Source organism: Bubalus kerabau, chromosome 6, assembly GCF_029407905.1.
Source record: "Bubalus kerabau isolate K-KA32 ecotype Philippines breed swamp buffalo chromosome 6, PCC_UOA_SB_1v2, whole genome shotgun sequence".
In the NCBI taxonomy this organism is placed as follows: domain Eukaryota; kingdom Metazoa; phylum Chordata; class Mammalia; order Artiodactyla; family Bovidae; genus Bubalus; species Bubalus kerabau.
The window spans coordinates 43,686,220-43,705,315 of record NC_073629.1 but is presented as its reverse complement, the minus strand read 5'-3'; the positions used below and the strand labels follow the sequence as shown (position 1 = coordinate 43,705,315).

Sequence of the window (19,096 nt, the reverse complement as noted above, 5' to 3'; positions counted from 1 at the left end):
TACATGTAGTACAATTTATTTAAAATCTCCAAAGAATTTCTTCTTCTTAAATTGTAAAAACTTTGTTATTGTGGCATTTTTATTGGGTTGGTCAAAAAGTTTGTTTGGGTTTTTCCATACGATGGTACAGAAAAACCCAAATGAACCTTTTGGTCCACCCAATAGTAGTGTCAAAAAAAAAAAAAGAATCCTACTACCCACCCCCATCCCACAAAGAACTGGGAACAAAACCATTGCATTTTAAGGGGGAAGGTTGAATAAAGTAGTACAGATACACCATGGAATGTTACGTAGTGATTTAAAGAAATTGACTTGAGCTATGCCACTTTTTGTGAATGATTTCTATTATATATATATATATATTTATATTATATATTGATTGGAAAAAGTTGATATGGAAGAGTGCTTATAACCTTCTATTTTTAAACAAATAATAACAAGACCCGCCCCCACCTTGTACATATATCTGTCTATCTGCATTATATGAGCAAAGGTATCAGTAATTTCCTATGTGAAGTGAGTGAAGTTTAAATTGTATAGGTCCCCATTTGCATGGAAACCATTTTTGTGTTCATAATTTTGTATTCTTTTTTTGAAATGGGCCTCCACATTAGATAAGTTTCAAGTCTCCCCCAAACCTGCATCTCTGTCTCATGTATACGAACCTGGAGAAAAATATATGGCAAAACACTGGAGCCATTTCAATGAAAGGAGAGATTGGGGTGGAGGTTAGAGAGGGAGGAGGACGAAGACCTACCACAATAAAGAGAGAAAACTAGTTGATGATTTACTTACTCCTTTATCTTTTTTAAAACTTTGATGGTACCTGTGGCGCTTTCATTTTGATATTTGGCAAAACTAATACAGTTATGTAAAGTTTAAAAATAAAATAAAATTAAAAAAAAAAACAAAAAAAAACTTTGATGGTGATGTTGAGAGTTAGTTGAAAAAGCTATTGAAAAACCTACACATAGTTTAACTTTATTTTTGAGAAACACTCAACCAACTAACCAAAAATCTGATAAGACTGTGATCACATCTTAACCTGAATGAATAACAATGACCATCAGCCAGGTAATGGGAAGAGAGGAGGCAGTTGGTGAACACTTGAAAAGTTTTCCATCAAATAACTTCCTTTTAGAGAATGATTTGTCTATTCTATCATAAAGCCTATAAAATAAAAAATCAGAAGTAGATGTGTGATCAGCAGGTAGGGGGCATTTCATAAATGCTGCTTAAGAAACAAGTGGATAAATAAAGGAACTCTTCCTGACAATCTGTGGGCCCAATTGTTTTTTGTTATAACTTGTTCCACTGTTTGCTCTACTTCAGTGAGTCTGGGCATTTGGTAAACTCGTGGAATAGCTAAGTTCATATACTTCATTAGCTCTAACAAAGTCAGTATTCCAACGAAGTCTATAGTTTTCAAAATAAAAGTGTTATTATTGATAGCAAATTATGAGAATGTAAGTCTTAGATGATAAGGAAATGCGCAAATTAAAGTTTCCAAAGGCACTTCTTGACTAAACCTCATTTAATATTTGACTCAAGAAAAAGCTTAAATTGATGATATAGCAGTTCTGTGTGAGACAAAAAGGGAGTCTTTTGTTTACTTATTTTTGGCTGTGCTGGGGCTTCGCTGCTGTGCGTGGGCCTTCTCCAGTTGCGGTGAGTGGGGGTTACTCTTTGCTGCTGCATGTGGACTTCTCCTTGTGGTGGCGTCTCTTGTTGTGGAGCGCGGGCGTGGGCTTCAGTTTGCAGCACTCAGGCAGGCCCAGTAGTTGTGGCACATGGGCTGAGTAGCCCCTCAGCACGTGGAATCTTCCTGGACCAGGGATCAAACCCATGTTCCCTGGATTGGAGGTGAATACCTATCCACTGTACCACCAGGGAAATCCTAAAAGAGTCTTGTGATAAGAATGCTTCTTTTAATGTTGTTCATGACAAGGTCAGCAGAGCATAGGAACTACTCTGCTCATTCTGCAAAAGGGTCTAGAGCAGTGCTGTCCAATAGAAATATGAGAATCGTATTTGTGTATATAATATATATATTCAAAAAGCTAATAGCTGCATTTTAAAAAGTAAAAAGATATGATGAAATTAATTGCAATAATGTGTTTTCTTTAATGCACTGTACCAGAAATAATATTTTGGCATATAATCAATGTAACAATTATTAATGAAGTATTTTATATTTCTAATTTTGAATTGAGCCTTTGAAACCCAGTGTGTAGTTCATACTGCGGCACATCTCAGTTTGGACCAGCTACATTTAAGTGCTTGGTAGCCAGACATAGCTAAAGTGCAGATTCCTCAAGGACAGGCTTGCCAATGAACCATCATAGATGACATGAAACCTAGGATGATGGAACAGGTTACATCTTGCAGCTTCAACTGTTTTAATTTTTCATGTAAGAATTAATTTCAAGGCTCTATTCTATTTAGAAGGTTTGGACTAAGATATCTCAGGCTGTTACATTATTTTTATATGACTTACAAATAGTCCATTGTATAAATTATTGATAAACAAAAGTATTTTCTAAAATATGGTCTCTTTAGGTCCTTTACCAAGCTGTTGTGGAACTATATTTTTGATCATATTTGCACTGATCAAATAGATATATTCTTGGAGCTATGCTGGGAGGATTGAAAAAGTAACTGCAACATGAGGGCCCAAAAACTTCTGCTAAGAATCAGTGTCCCCTTTTCCAACAGGTTTCTTAAGGTATTCTCCAAGAACTTGAGAACTAAGAACAGTCACTCCTTTGAAATCTAACCATCAATAAGTTTATTTGAAAAATTAAAATAGACCTTTTACTCTAGGGAAAAACAGTGAAGATGAAAGAGTATGAATATTCAAATTATGTATCTGTAGGTATGTGAGGGGCTTCCCTGGTGGCTCAGATGGTAAAGCGTCTGCCTACAATGTGGGAGACCTGGGTTCAATCCCTGGGTCAGGAAGATCCCCTGGAGAAGGAAATGGTAACCCACTCCAGTATTCTTGCCTGGAGAATCCCATGGACGGAGGAGCCTGGTGGGCTACAGCCCATGGGGTCGCAAAGAGTCAGACACGACTGAGTGACTGCACTTTCACTTTCTTTCAGGTACGTGAGGATGTGTATCCTCTCTAGCAGTAAAGCTCAGTAAATATTCAAAGTATAGGAAAATATTCTGTTTGTAAGACCCTGAAATAACACCCACATACAGAATCTGCCTTTGGTCAACTTCTGTTCCTTTGTGGGGAACTATCCTTACCGAGTAAGACCTTGTTTAATACCACTGCTCACTAATTATGCCCTCTTAAGCAGTTGTTATTCATCAAAGAGAATTTGAAGTTACATCTTTAGTTTCTTATTTTGATTGTCCCCTAAACAAGATGGGACTTTCCACTACTTACGAGAAGGCTTGCTATATTGTTGATGTCCCTTTGTTGGGCATACACAGATGGCTCACAGAGCAGCACCCTATTTCTAGTTGTGGGGAGGGGAGAGAGAGAGAAATGCAAAGAAATGGAGCTTCCATGGCAGCATTTGGAGATGCCTCATCAGTGTGCCTTACATTTATGACTGCATCTAGAATTTGGCCTATGCAACTTTGAGGAGCTGCTTTAAATATCTTTTTGGGATCAGCTAGTTGAAGAAGACTCTTGAGAGTCCCTTGGACTGCAAGGAGATCCAATCAGTCCATTCTGAAGGAGATCAGCCCTGGGATTTCTTTGGAAGGAATGATGCTAAAGCTGAAACTCCAGTACTTTGGCCACCTCATGCGAAGAGTTGACCCATTGGAAAAGACTCTGATGCTGGGAGGGATTGGGGGCAGGAGAAGGGGACGACAGAGGATGAGATGGCTGGATGGCATCACTGACTCGATGGCTGTGAGTCTGAGTGAACTCCGGGAGTTGGTGATGGACAGGGAGGCCTGGCGTGCTGTGATTGATGGGGTCGCAAAGAGTCGGACATGACTGAGCGACTGAACTGAGCTGAAGAGCTTCAAGTTAATGTAAAACCTACTTCAAAAGCTAAAAGATTGCTTTGACTTCTTTCTTTGAGCTATTTCCTTTCTGCCATTATGTTTTTCCTCCGTAAGTCATCCCTTTATTTTGAGAAAAAATGCTTTCTATGAAATAATTTTATCAATATGAGGATATTTCCCAGAATATCAAGTAATTATTAACTTGATCTGGTGCTTTTACGTGCTGGCAAACCTGGGGCGTTTCTTTACCACGGGTTACTTGATGGAGGTGGTTGGAGCTGGGTTTGGCTTCGGCAGGCCTGATGACAGGCAGACTGGCTCCTGCCGATCTGAGTGGAGTCACAGTACAGGGCTTCCTTTTGTTTTCCCTCGTCATGGCACATGTGGAAAATGTGACTGTATTTGATCAGCACCGTGTGATCATAGTTCACAGCTTTTGGGGACTGGCCTGGGATCCCAGGCTGCCCCAGCCCAGCCCAGGCAACTCCATTCTGTTAAACTGATTGGGAGGCTTTGTTCTACAGAAATAAGGTATGCAGGTCAATGTTTGTTATATGAGAACCAAGAAGCTGCATCACACTCTTTATGGCTTCAATTTGGTAGCTTTTCAGTTAATTTATTGAACAGACATTTATCAAGTACTTCCTGTTTGCTCAGTATATTTGCTAGGCCAATATTTTTTTTCAGAAGGTGCCCTGTAATTTCGTTTCTCCATGGGTGGGTTTAGAGACTTTGTTCTTATCAGCTGCTGTCATACATTCCATATATTCTTGTGCCTCATTCTGCAGGTGTTATCATGTTTGACCCTTTCTACACACTTCCCTCTTTATGTTTGTCAGATTGTCTGTGCAGCATTTCTCGCTGATCTCTGACAGGCTGAATGTGGAAAGTTTTGCTTCTGAGACTCTAGCAATTCATAAGTCATAGTTATTGCTATCATCGCCTCTTCTAGAAAGTGATTTCACATTTTCTTGGCCGCATTGCAATGAAGCCCATCTGGGGACTGTGAGAAAGTGTCAGTAGATTCTGAATGCTTGGGACTGGCTGGGATTTTCTTGGTCCTTGGGTGTCTTCCATCAAGTCTCCACATCACTCTCAGAGACCATGTTTTAGAAATTAAGTCTGCTTATATCACTCCCCTGCTTTAAGTCCTCCATGGGCTGTACCCTCAGGTAGAGTGTAGAAGAAATGCATGCCCCTGAGTGCAGCACAGAAAGCCCTCTGGACATGGGCTTTGCCATCTTCCCCCCGTTTGTCCTTTTGCCTTCCTCCTCACACCCAGTCTGCATAGCTTCCTGGGTGGCAGTGTTTCTTCATACTTCTGTGCCTTCACACATGTTCTTGTTTCCTCTTCCTCCTCCTTGTGACCTTTTCTCCCCTGCACACAATATTTATCTATTTGCATGTCTTAAGCCTTGGACGGCAAGGAGATCAAACCAGTCAATCCTGAAGGAAATTAACCCTGAATATTCATTGGAAGCACTGATGCTCATGCGCCGATACTTTGGCCACCTGATGCAAAGAGCCGACTCATTGGAAAAGACCCTGATGCTGGGAGAGATAGAGGGCAGGAGGAGAAAGGGGGTGGCAGAGGATGAGATGTTTAGATAACATCACTGACTCAATGGACATGAATTTGAGCAAACTCCAGGAGATAGTGGAGGACAGAGGAGCCTGACATGCTGGAGTACATGGAATCCCAAGGAGTTGGACACGACTTAGCAACTGAAAAACAACAACAAAAACAACAAAGTCATTCTTAACTCGATGGGAGCTCTTCTCACACAGCCTTGTGTGATGCTCTGTTTACACACCTGTGACGTCCCTGCACTCTGGGTACTTGAAGTCAAGAACTGTGTCTCACTCATTTTTGTATCAATAAGTAACCCAGTAGCACAGAACACTCATAGTGGGCTGTCATTAAATGTTTATGAAGTGAAGGAACTAATGAATAAATGAGCGAATGAGTTCTAAAAGCAGGAGTATAACACATTTAAAGATATTTTATATTATCTGTTAAAACTAACTACTTTTCAATGGCAAATGAGCAAGACATATTAATTAAGAATCCATTTTGATTTTGTAGTGACACTCCAGGGAGAAAATTTATTGATTACGATAGGCAACTTCTTGAAATGACATTTCTTTTTTTTCATTACCAGCCAATCTATGAAGTAAGAGTGAGTTGTTATTTTCTTTTTTTAAAAAAACCACTTATTTGCAACACAGATTGCTAGATATTGTAATCTTCAATCAGGGCTAGCATGTAATGTCAGTTTAGTTTAATATATGAACAGAGACTGTCCCCAGGTTGACTGTCATTCTTCATTGCAGTTAATAAGTAAATTGTCAAATGATCAGGTGGGGTAGATGCCCAATATTGCCCTTTTGTATATACCTTGAAAATAAAGTTTGTCAGGACTCTTCTCCCTCAGTGTGTTACCTCAGGTCAAGGGCAGGAATATTTGTTGAACATCTGACATATGAGGTTTCAAGGCTTTGCTTTCAATTAGAATTTGTATAGCAAATTAGAATGTAATCTAATGCTGCTTCGGCGCTCAGCTTCCTTCACAGTCCATCTCTCACATCCATACATGACCACTGGAAAAACCCTAGCCTTGACTAGATGGACCTTTGTTGGGTGTTCATTGGAAGGACTGATGCTGAGGCTGAAACTCCAATACTTTGGCCACCTCATGCGAAGAGTTGACTCATTGGACAAGACCCTGATGCTGGGAGGGATTGGGAGCAGGAGGAGAAGGGGACGACAGAGGATGAGATGGCTGGATGGCATCACTGACTTGATGGCTGTGAGTCTGAGTGAACTCCGGGAGTTGGTGATGGACAGGGAGGCCTGGCGTGCTGTGATTCATGGGGTAGCAAAGAGTCGGACACGACTGAGCGATTGAACTGAACTGAACTGAATGCTGCTTGCTTTGTTCTCTGTGAATGAAAGATGTGGGGGAGAAAAAAAAAAGACGTGAAGTTCTGGCACTGTAGTTTTGAATTCCTGTCATATGACTGGGTCAAGCAAGCTCCAGAATGCAGGTATATGAGCATGTCCTCACACTTGGATGGACTAGGGAGGTGAGCCTCACAGGGTGACTATTAAAAGAACTTTTAGAAGCATTTCCCTGGAGCTGTCCTGTAGGGTTGATTATACCCCCAAGACCACAAGTTTAAGGAAGCAAGATTCAATCTTCTTGGACCCAGAGTTTTCACATCTACTAAAACACTGTACCCATTGCTGCTTCAAAGATTGTGTTGGTTAAATTTGTAAAGTATCTTGAGGTCAAAGAAATTCCCCATTTTTTTTCTTCCTCTCTATTTATTATTTGGTCTCTGTCCTTCCTTTTACCTCCACTTCTAAAGAGAGCAGTCTTGACTTTGTTGTCACTCACACAGTCAACTGATAATGGGTCTTGCCCTGACCCTTATCATTCAACTGAAACTGTTCTTGTTTAATGCAAGAGTTACCCAGACCGAAGAGTTGACCTGGTCTTCTTCCTACTTGATTTACTCTGTGGCCACTCTCTAATTCTAGAAAATCACTTTCCTTCCCCAACTTCAAAATTCTGTCTCTTGCTTTTCTCTTCCTTCCATCTCTGGACATGTCTCCGGCTCCCTTGCAGGTTCTTTCTCTTCCTTTGGCCACCAGAAATGCTACTGGTCTCTAGGCCATGTGATTTCTGGTTCAAAACATTTTCCATGAGTGAGGGGACTGTCTCCAAATTCAGCAACCACATATATGCTGATGGCCTCAAATCTTGATGTCTTGAGCACTGGAAAGGCACCTACACACATGCACCAGATTCTTGCTCCCTGTGGTTGTGCCAGCAGGGCATTCACTGGATGGGGCTGCGGGAGAAGGCCCCTAAATGTTTTCTGTATTTAGAGGTGACGCAGTCATCCACATGGGGCTGCTCTTTCCCTCTACCACACTGTTCCTCTCAAAGTTCAGTTCAGTTAGTCGCTCAGTCATGTCCAACTCTTTGCAATCCCATGAACCGCAGCACGCCAGGCCTCCCTGTCCATCACCAACTCCCGGAATCCACCCAAACCCATGTCCATTGGGTTGGTGATGCCATCCAACCATCTCATCCTCTGTCGTCCCCTTCTCCTCCTGCCCCCAATTCCTCCCAGCATCAGGGTCTTTTCAAATGAGTCAGCTTTTCGCATCACGTGACCAAAGTATTGGAGTTTCAGCTTCAGTATCAGTCCTTCCAATGAACAGCCAGGACTGATCTCCTTTAGGATGGACTGGTTTGATCTCCTTGCAGTCCAAGGGACTCTCAAGAATCTTCTCCAACACCACGGTTCAAAAGCATCAATTCTTCAGCACTCAGCTTTCTTTATAGTCCAACTCTCACATCCATACATGACCACTGGAAAAACCATAGCCTTGACTAGACAGACCTTTGTTGACAAAGTAATGTCTCTGCTTCTTAATCTGCTATCTAGGTTGGTCATAACTTTCCTTCCAAGGAGTAAACGTCTTTTAATTTCATGGCTGCAATCACCATCTGCAGTGATTTTGGAGCCCAGAAAAATAAAGTCAGCCACTGTTTCCCCATCTATTTGCCATGAAGTGATGGGGCCGGATGCCATGATGTTAGTTTTCTGAATGTTGAACTTTAAGGCAGCTTTTTCACTCTCCTCTTTCACTTTCATCAAGAGACTCTTTAGTTCTTCTTCACTTTCTGCCATAAGGGTGGTGTCATCTGCATATCTGAGGTTATTGATATTTTTCCCTGCAATTTTGATTCCAGCTTGTGCTTCATCCAGCCCAGCGTTTCTCATGATGTACTCTGCATATAAGTTAAATAAGCAGGCTGACAATATACAGCCTTGACGTACTCCTTTTCCTATTTGGAACCAGTCTGTTGTTCCATATCCAGTTCTAACTGTTGCTTCCTGACCTGCATACAGGTTTCTCAAGAGGCAGGATGAGGATCTAAAGTAATGATCTAGAGTTGATTATTATTTAAAGCCAAATAGCAAGGCAACTTAATTTAAACCAAATACCTCAAATATTTACTTTGCTTTAAGCTCACAAAGTGCCAGTCATGACAGCATATTTGTGTTTATATAATACAACTATATTGTCAACACTATTTTATTGTTTCAGAAAGTAAGGAAATATAAAGAAGGTGTTTTAATGAATAAAAAAGACCTTGTAGTTCTGTCTTTATTTTTAAAATAATCTTTGTGCCATCATGAAACCTCTTATGTAGGTGTATGATAGCATTTATTAAAGTTTAATGCAACCTTTTCTTTAATGAATGTCTTAGTTCAGGCTGCTATAAAAAGTATCGTAGACTGTGTGGCTTAAACAACAGACACTTACTTTCACAGTTCTGGAGGCTGGGAAATCCAAGATCAAGACACCGGCAGAACTGCTGTCTGGAAATGGCCCTCCTCCTGGTTCATAGATGGCCAGATTCTTCTATGTCCTCCCTGTGTCCTCACAGAGGGAGCTCTCTGGGGGTCTCTTATAAGGTCACTAATCCATCCATAAGGGCTCCAATCATCGTGGCCTAATCTCCCAAAGGGCCCACTTCCTAATACCATTCCACTGGGGATTTGGTTTCAACATGTGTATTTTGGGAAGGCACAAACATTCAGTCTATAGCAATGAATAGAATGGAGATGGTAATAACACCAACCTTAAAGGTTGCCCTAAGGAAACAAGTTGCATGTAATACTGTAGTGCCTAGCGCAGAGCCTGTGGTGCATATGTGTTTGCTGTTATTCTTATTAATGTTATTTGTTACTTGTTTTCATACTCCTTAAGAGAACGGAGGGAATATTTTTATTTTATGTATGACACCAAATTATAGTCCTTGATATATAATAAAGGCTTAACAAATATTTTAATGAATTTTGAATCATGCTTAAAAGCTGTTTATCTGTATTGTATTAGAAAACACATCTGTTGATAAAGGGAACCAGTCCAGTAATTGTCAACCCAAAGGTCTATCTTTTCTCTCTTACTGTCTATTTTTTATAGTGGTAAAATGGCCAAATGTTTTTCTGTATTCTTTTCAGAGACTGCGACCATCTCAACAGAGAGATGCCTTCTTAGAAGTTGTAAAAATTCATGTGTTCAAATCAAATTAGATTTAATTTAATTCTTATTCAAGAAATTTTTCAGTTTTAATGCTGTTTTACTTTGTAAGAAACATTGATTCCTTTTTTTTTTGCAAATTATTTTTTTTGTAAACTAAATGCACCAGGAGAGTTAACTATTCCAAAGAAATGTGGTGAGTCTTTTGTAAGCTCAAGTATCCCAGAGTTACATGAATGTTAATACATAAATGTATCAGTTTCAAGAACTCAGATTTTCATTTTGGGGTTTTCTTGCAGTGAAGAACATCTGCGGTTTCTCTACTTAGGTTGTAGGCTTTAGATTGGAAGAGGTAAAATCATTCTCTCACTTCACCTTTGCCTAGATGTTAGTTTGTAAATGTGGAAAGTATCTTAAGTTCCTGTCTGATCTAGGTTTCTTGGAAGTGCGTGTGTGTATGTGTGTGCACATGTGCACACTCGTATGCGCAGGCACACACATTTAATTAGAAAAACCAGTCTGTGTCATCATAAGTATTTTATAATTGATAAATATTGACATTTGTATAATCTACTGTGAAAGAAGGCATGGATATTAATTTTGGAAACTTACCAGTAAGTTTAATGTATTAGTTAAAAGCTATAATTTTCTTATTAATTTTTTTTGTAAGATTTGGATCTAAGACCTAAATCTTATCATTTACACCGTTAACCTTATCCAAGCTACTAAACGTAGCCCAGTATTATCTAACGTTTATCTAATGTTTTGGGTAGGCAGACTTGGAAACATATTCTTTTGGTTCTGTGAGTGAGTCCATTGCCTCTCTCCATATAATTGATTACAGAAGGTTACTAGTTAACCAAACAGATGTCTTTAATCCGAATAAACAGACATAGCACAATGTATTTATGTAGGCCTACTTCCTGTTCAAGGATACAGGAATAGTAAATATAGAAACCTGTTTTCTTCTACTGTTCATAAATAGTTGGTTTTAGCCTTTTGGTGATTACAGCATAGCTTTATTTTTGAATTTTAAAAATGTTTTAAGCTTAGAAATTACTTGAAAGGGATATTGGGCCATTAATTTGACTGCTGTATTTAAATAAGAAAATGTTTAGTTATCATAAACAGCTATATATTAGATTCTTTATTCAAATTATTCTAAGTAGATAGCAGTGCTTGGCATTTAATTTGGCATGAACACTCATAGCATCTCTAAGATTTTATTTAGGACATTATAGAGATTTTATGTTTATCATGATTAGATTAATGCAATTCAGACATTTACAAGGTGTCATGCAAAGTTTCATTTATAACTTTTTATATCTGGAAAGAACCGTCTGCATTTTAAACATGAAAATTGTACAGCTAAGTTATGGTTTTTGTGAAAATCAAATCCAATTGGCAGTATAAGTAATTAAAGGAGAGGCTCCCGATTTCCTTGGTGGCATTACTCTAAATGACTGAGTGGTAAAGAATCCGCCTGCCAATGCAGGAGATGCAGGAGAGGTGGGTTCGGTCCCTGAGAGGATCCCCTGGAGGAGGAAATGGCAACCCACTCCAGTATTCTTGCCTAGAAAATTCCATGGACAGAAGAGCCTGGCGGGCTGCAGTCCACGGGATCATAAAGAGTCAGACATAGCTGGGCAACTGAGCATGCACATGTACACGTGAGCTCTTACAGCAGAGTACAGACTGTATTTGACACAGATCTCCACATTGAGGTCTGTGCTGAGTAGTGGTGCACGGAGCCTTTCATGTGGATTACCTTGGGCCAGCAGAGAGAACTGCCTTCCTTCCCTGCCTGGGGAGGTACCTATGCAGTGCTAGAGGAAGCCTAGCATAGGTACCTCCATTGGAGCCTGGAAGCTGTACCTGGTGGTGGGGTGGGAGTAGGGGTTGGGGGTGGGCTAAACAATGCTTGCGGGAAGAAGAGATACATATGTTTTGTGATGCACTGCATAACTGTGTCCCAGTAGCATGCAAAGTTTGGGTACCCTCAATCCTGCCTCAGTGTTCCATGGGTTCAGAGGCACACCAGGAAGAGAAGAAAGTGAAGGAGACAAAGGAGTAGTGGGAGGATGCGCAACCCCTTGCCTGGTTTTCAGGTGTTTCCTAAGGGTCCTAGAGTGTGTAGAGCAGAAACTGAGAGCTGTTGATTAAAGTCAGTCCACTAATGTGTTTTATTTGGTTTACTTTTAAAATGCTTCAAATATAGAGAGATTTTACATGAACATCCAGTTGGAAGATCGGTCGTATTCAACCAACTTTCCTGTGGATATTTGGCTAGGACTGAGGAGCATTTGCCTCTATTTATATGCTTCTTGCCTTTTCATACTGTTCATGGGGTTCTTAAGGCAAGAATACTGAAGTAGTTTGCCATTCCCTTCTCCAGTGGACCACGTTTTGTCAGAACTCTCCACCATGATCTGTCCACCTTGGGTGACCCTACATGGCATGGCTCATAGTTTCATTGAGTTAGACAAGGCTGTGGTCCATGTGATCAGTTTGGTTAGTTTCTGTGATTGTGGTTTCATTCTGTCTTCTCTCTATGGATAAGGATAAGAGGCTTATGGAAGCTTCCTGATGGGAGAGACTGACTGTGGGGGAAACTGGGTCTTGTTCTGATGAGTAGGGCCATGCTCAGTAAATCTTTAATCCAATTTTCTGTTGATGGGTGGGGCTGTGTTCCCTTCCTCTTGTTTGGCCCGAGGCCAAACTATGGTAGGGGTAATGAAGGTGATGGGGACCTCCTTCAAAAGGACTTGTGCACACATAGTTGTATTTAGTGTTCCTGACCCTGCAGCAAGCCACTGTCTTGGGCTCCAAAATCACTACAGATGGCGACTGCGGCCATGAAATTAAAAGATGCTTGCTCCTTGGAGGAAAAGCTATGATAATCCTAGACAGCATATTAAAAAGCAGAGACTACTTTGCTGACAAGGGTCCGTCTAGTCAAAGCCATGGTTTTTCCAGTAGTCATGTATGGATATGAGAGTTGGTTGGATCATAAAGAACTCTAAGTGCCGAAGAATCGATACTTTTGAACTGTGGTGTTGGAGAAGACTCTTGAGAATCCTTTGGACTGCAAGGAGGTCAAAGCTGTCAATCCTAAAGGAAATCAGTCTTGAATATTCATTGGAAAGACTGATACTGAAGCTGAAATTCCAATACTTTGGCCACCTGATGGGAAGAACTGACTCACTGAAAAAGACCCTGATGCTGGGAAAGATTGAAGGCAGGAGGCGAAGGGGAAGACAGAGGATGAGATGGCTGGATGGCATCACTGACTCTATGGACATGAGTTTGAGCAAGCTCTGGGAGTTGGTGATGGACAGGGAAGCCTGGCATGCTGTAGTCCATGGGTTTGCAAAGAGTTGGACACGACTGAGTGACTGAACTGAGCTAATGTCTCTTGCCTGACCCTTGTGACTGTTGGGTTGGTAGCCCCTGCAGTAGACCCTGGCTGTCTCCAGTTTGTGGTATACCATGAGGGTTTGATGAGCCCGTCTCTCATTCCTGACTTCTGTTTCCAGTCTAAAGATCAGCACTGACAAAATATAGCAACCTACAAAAACAAACAAAAAAGGAGGTGTGTTCCTCATGACCCAGATATTTTTAGATTTTTTTTTTCATTGTTTAAAGGATGTTTACCATATTCATGGAAAATGCTTGTATTTTATGTCTTCTGTTGTTTGCCTTCATTTCTTGCCAGGACAAGCAATGTTTGTTTTCATGTCATTTTCATTGCAGAGTAGCCAAGAGACAAAATTATTTTCAGCAAAGTATCTCCACTTTAAATAAAGTTTTCTAAACTTTTCTAGATAAAAATGCATAAAATTTTGAGAATCAGATGTTTTTTTATTTTAAGCTGTATGATTTTGTCTTCATGTATGTCCAGTTAGTCTAGTACTAATAGAGTGAAAAGCAGTTTTATTTGTAAGGGTTTTCTAAATTGTATAAGGATTATAAAATATTTTTCTTCTCTTTTCTCACAAAATCCTCCCAGCGAGTTGAAAATGGTGACTTCAACTGGATTGTTCCAGGAAAATTTTTAGCATTTAGTGGACCACATCCCAAAAGCAAAATTGAAAATGGTAGGTTTTTCTTTACTTTACCCTCTAAAAATTTTAGTTCATCTTCTTTCATTTCTTGATTTCCTAAGATAATGCTTTCTTTTGGTAATATTCTCCAAAGAATATTTATTAATTAAAAAGTTGAACAGTAGTAATTAGTATGTTAAATTTAGAGTTTAGTGAGTGGAACTATAATCACTGTTTAAAACGCAAATTTGTAGGTTGCTGTTAATAGTGTGTGTTCACTTTACCTTGACCCAATTATTAAAGAAGAATCTGAGAAACCAGCTGATCACAACAATAAGCAGGTTGATGAATTGTATCAGCTGATCTCAGATTTATTTGGTGGTGGAGGCGTGCTGCACATCACAGTATTCTTTTGGGAACAACATGATTAATAATGTGATGATGGCGATGATAGGTATCATTTATTGAGTACTTACTGTGTGCTGCTGCTGTTGCTGCTGCTAAGTCGCTTCAGTCGTGTCCAACTCTGTGCGACCCCATAGATGGCAGCCCACCAGGCTCCCCCGTCCCTGGGATTCTGCAGGCAAGAACACTGGAGTGGGTTGCCATTTCCTTCTCCAATGCATGAAAGGGAAAAGTGAAAGTGAAGTCGCTCAGTGGTGTCCGACTCTTAGCGACCCCATGGACTGCAGCCCACCAGGCTCCTCCGCCCATGGGATTTTCCAGGCAACTGTGTGCTAGTTACCAGCTAATCACAGCACCATCTCATTTAGTGCACACGCGATTCTATGTGGTGTAGGCACTATCTCCATTTCACAGAGGAGGAAACCGAGGCTTAGGAGCAGGGAATTTGCCCAAGTTCACAGAATAATATGCAGAATGGTGGTACTTCAGCCCAGAGTATAGCTTCTAAACTTCGTTAGCACACTGATCTGTTCAGTTCCATCCTGACAGCTAGGAACAATCTTCCAGCTGACAAAAGTTAAACTACTTATTTGCAGTCTTTGTATAGCCAGAGGCATACATATTCAGGAAAAAAAAAGACTAAAAATAAGCCTCTTGAGGGAAGGGACATGGGTATACCTATGGCTGATTCATGTTGATGTTTGGCAAAAACCAACATAATACTGTAAAGCAATTATTCTTCAATTAAAAATAAATAAATTTAATAAAAAAATAAGCCTTTTGAATGAAATATGGTTGGCTATGTGAGTTTCCTCATTAGCATATTTTTTTTTTACTTATTATTATTTTTTTTTAACCTCACATTCCCTAGAACACAAATAATGATAGGCACCAAAAGTTTAAGAATGATTTATGGGAGAAATACATAAATTTTAAAAATATCACCCATGAACATAATAACTCATCTTTTTCCTGCCCCCTATCTAGTCTTACAGTTGAAACTCTAGTCCTCCAAAGAAACATAATTTAAAACCCCTATTCTAGATTTATTCTTCTTTAAATTATCATCATCATCATAACTATTTATTCCAATATCTAGTTTCATTGCATATGGTTATTCATGCATTTGGATTTGATCATTTGTTTGCATTTCCACACATGTGCCTATCATTTCATACCTATCATCTCTCTCCCAGGGAACTCTGCTTGAATTATGGTTTTCCTCAGGGAATGGGTAATCCTCCTGACAAACAGGTGGTCACTGTACTGAAGCCAGAGTTAGATCTTCTTATTCACAAATTTGCTCATGAGTCTTTTTCACTCCAGACATTGACTGATTAACCTCTCTTCTGTTGGATTGTTAGGAATAACTTGTTAAGTGCCTGAGGGAACTGCTTTTCCAGAGTTGGTCTTCAAGACAGGATTGACTAAATCTCCCTTTTGTGCAAAATGACCCAACTCAGACCCAGAAAACTTTAGTAGGCATATGGTTTCTGTAGTGGCTTTGTGTTTGCATGAAGCTGAAAGAATTTTACCATTTAGGATTTAATTTTTAAATGAAATTTCCTTAAAGAGAAGCTGAGGAATATAATTTTTAAAAACCATTTACAATATTTTTATAGAGGTAATGCCTGATTATCATTTTTGAAAAAGAAGAAAATGCAGATGAACTGATATTATTAGCAGCATAAAAACTGATCTATAATTGTAACTATGTTTTCTATGTTTACTAGTTGGTGATGGGATTATTGAGGATATTAATTTTCTGTTTATCTGTTTTTTGTTTTTGGCACACATTTTTTTTTTCCCCTAAAGAATACACACACACACACACAGACTTACAAAAATATTTCTTTTTTTTTTTTATCAGCATGGAGTTATAACCTGATTGATGTCTTATAGCAAGTATTTTTTTCACTTAACGTATCACAGACTCCTTTCTATGGCAAGGAGATCTTCATTATAAATATAGATAATGGTAAATCTTCATTATAAATGTAGATCTTCATTATAATTTTCCATGAATGCATTCGATTCCTATACCATAGTTTTGATAATTACTTGATTAATTTTTGAATGAGATCTGGGTTATTAACAGTTTTTCACTTTTTAAAAACTGTAGTGGTGGGCATACTTGTCCATATATCTTTTTTGCAGCCCCAGTTTCTTTTCTATATTCTCAGAAGAAGGATCACAAGGTAAAAGGCCATGAGTACTTTGTGTGTCAGTTCTTAATTGTCAAAAATCTTAAAATTGTTTCCAGTCCTATTTTACAGCATGGGGAAATCATTAGCTACCATTTGCTTATGTGCCAGGAGCGATGCTAAGCCTTTTGTGCACACTTCATCTATTGAATAATCAGAACCACCCCCTGGAGCAGGGAGTAGCTATTTTGTGGATGAGAAGATAGAGGCTTGGTAACCTAACTTGCCCAGGTTGACAGAGCTGGAAAGTAGCATTGTGTGGATTCAAACATAGGTCACTTTGATTCCAAATTCTGTGTTCTTTTTTTATTTTACTTCAGAGGAAAAACGTGTTCACTATAGAAACTTTAAGCAATCTAGATAAAAAGTCACGTGTAATTATATTATCTAAAAATAACCACTGTCAAGTCATCACTCTATATACATCTTTTCTTTTCTGAATACATATATTGTGCCCTCTCACATTGAGGGGAAAAAAACAAGATATGAAAGTGCTGCTTATATAATACTTATCAGTTTTTATGTCTAGAGCAATTTCATTTAAGGCTGTTGTGCCCTCTCACATTGAGGGAAAAAAAAACAAGATCTGAAAGTGCTGCTTATATAATACTTATCAGTTTTTATGTCTAGAGCAATTTCATTTAAGGCTGTAATTGTTAGAATATTGATATTTTACCAGAATCCCCATTTTTAAAATCTGATATTCACTGAAAGTGTCATTATATTTTTTGCAAAGGGTTTTAATTTAAGGTAAAGAGTCCTTTTTGAACTTAAGAAAATATTTTCTGATGTAATTAGTAAACTTGATCCAGTTACAGTGAAATCCTGACACATTCTTTTTTCTTTTTTGAGTTGACAAACCCTATGTTTCCTGGGGAGGCTGAAAGTCGTTTTAGGGAGTTTGTTAGTAGAAAAGGTATACTTTTAAAAAATTAACACTCAAATGACTGTTGCTAGGATGTAGTAAAAGGAAGCCCTAAAATCTTGGGATCTGGCAGAAAGCATTGTAACAGTCTTAAGTGTGTGTTGTGTCAGCAGAGACTAACTAGGAATTCCTTACAGCCGTCTTTGTTCACATTTTTTTGACAGGTTGGAAGGGAGAAACCCTATCCCCTTTTTGGTTAATAAACTTGACTAATGTAGTAGTAGGACAAATTCGATTTCAAATGTTTTCCAAAAAAATTCCCCAAATTCTCAGCGGGCAATGTCCTTCTCATTTCCACCTTAAAAAGAAAGTAAAAAGCACAGAGAAAGCTTGGAACAGAGAATCCCAACAATTTGAAGTGTCACCTGGCTCATTTAAGGAGAGAAGCTCAAGTGTAGCGCCTGAGCTGGTTGAAGCCTGGCTCTGCCCCTAACTGGCTGTATGGTTGTTGTCGTTCAGTCGCTTAGTCATATCTGACTCTGCGACCCCAGCAGCACGCCGGGCCTCTCTTGTCCTTCACCATCTCGCGAAGTTTGCCCAAGTTCATGTCCATTGCATCAGTTAACTGGCTGTGTTAACTTATACCAGTTCCTCAGCTTCTCTTAGTATCAAAAGGGGGAAAGTGGGATACACTGTGCAGGCATTTGGTGAGGATTGCAGATATCCTCAGTGGTAAAAAAAAATCTGCCTGCCAGTGCAGGAGACACAAGAGATGTGGGTTGGATCCCTGAGAGGGGAAGATCCCCTGGAGGAGGAAACGGCAAGCTACTCCAATATTCTTGCCTAGGAAATCCCGTGGACAGAGGAGCCTGGTGAGCTACAGTCCATGGCGTCACAAAGAGTCGGGCATGACCGAGCAACTGAGCACACTCACACACACAACAGAGATTTTTTAGGAAGTGTCTTGCACAGTGTCGGGCACATTAACAGGTGTTATTAGAGAGCAGATACTCTGATTATATTTTTATCATTAGAGAACCTAATAAACATATTTTTTTGCTTTCCAATTTGCTTGCCTATCTTGCCGTTTTAACTTTTAATAGAGAATGGGTGGATTGGTCATTTGACTTCACTGTCCTGAAGTTTCCTAACTTTAAATGAGGGGCTTGGAAAAGATGCATTTTTACAGTCCCTCTTTCTGAAAATCTTTCTGGTCAACGCCAGGGCTGTGCTTGAGCTTTATGATGTCAGGGCTCCATCTAGCGGCCAGACGGAGGAAGGTTTGTTTGAATGGTCCATCAGTTCGCACTATGCTAAGTCGTTTCAGTCGTGTCCGACTCTGTGTGATCCCATAGATGGCAGCCCACCAGGCTCCCCCGTCCCTGGGATTCTCCAGGCAAGAACAGTGGAGTGGGTTGCCATTTCCTTCTCCAATGCATGAAAATGAAAACTGAAAGTGAAGTCGCTTAGTTGTGTCTGACTCTTCGCCATCCCATGGCCTGCAGCCTACCAGGCTTCTCCGCCCATGGGATTTTCCAGG

The 19,096-nt window shown here is 39.7% G+C and overlaps 1 protein-coding gene across 9 annotated transcripts in view; it reads left to right on the top strand.

Moving 5' to 3' along the window:
• Positions 1 to 19,096, top strand: part of CDC14A (cell division cycle 14A) — a 188,449-nt gene that overhangs the window by 95,780 nt on the left and 73,573 nt on the right. For all 9 annotated transcript variants that reach the window (XM_055584960.1, XM_055584959.1, XM_055584961.1 and 6 more), the window contains one exon: positions 14,049 to 14,136. In XM_055584960.1, the coding sequence (XP_055440935.1) occupies positions 14,049 to 14,136 (88 nt within the window). The remainder of the gene's footprint in view (positions 1 to 14,048; positions 14,137 to 19,096) is intronic.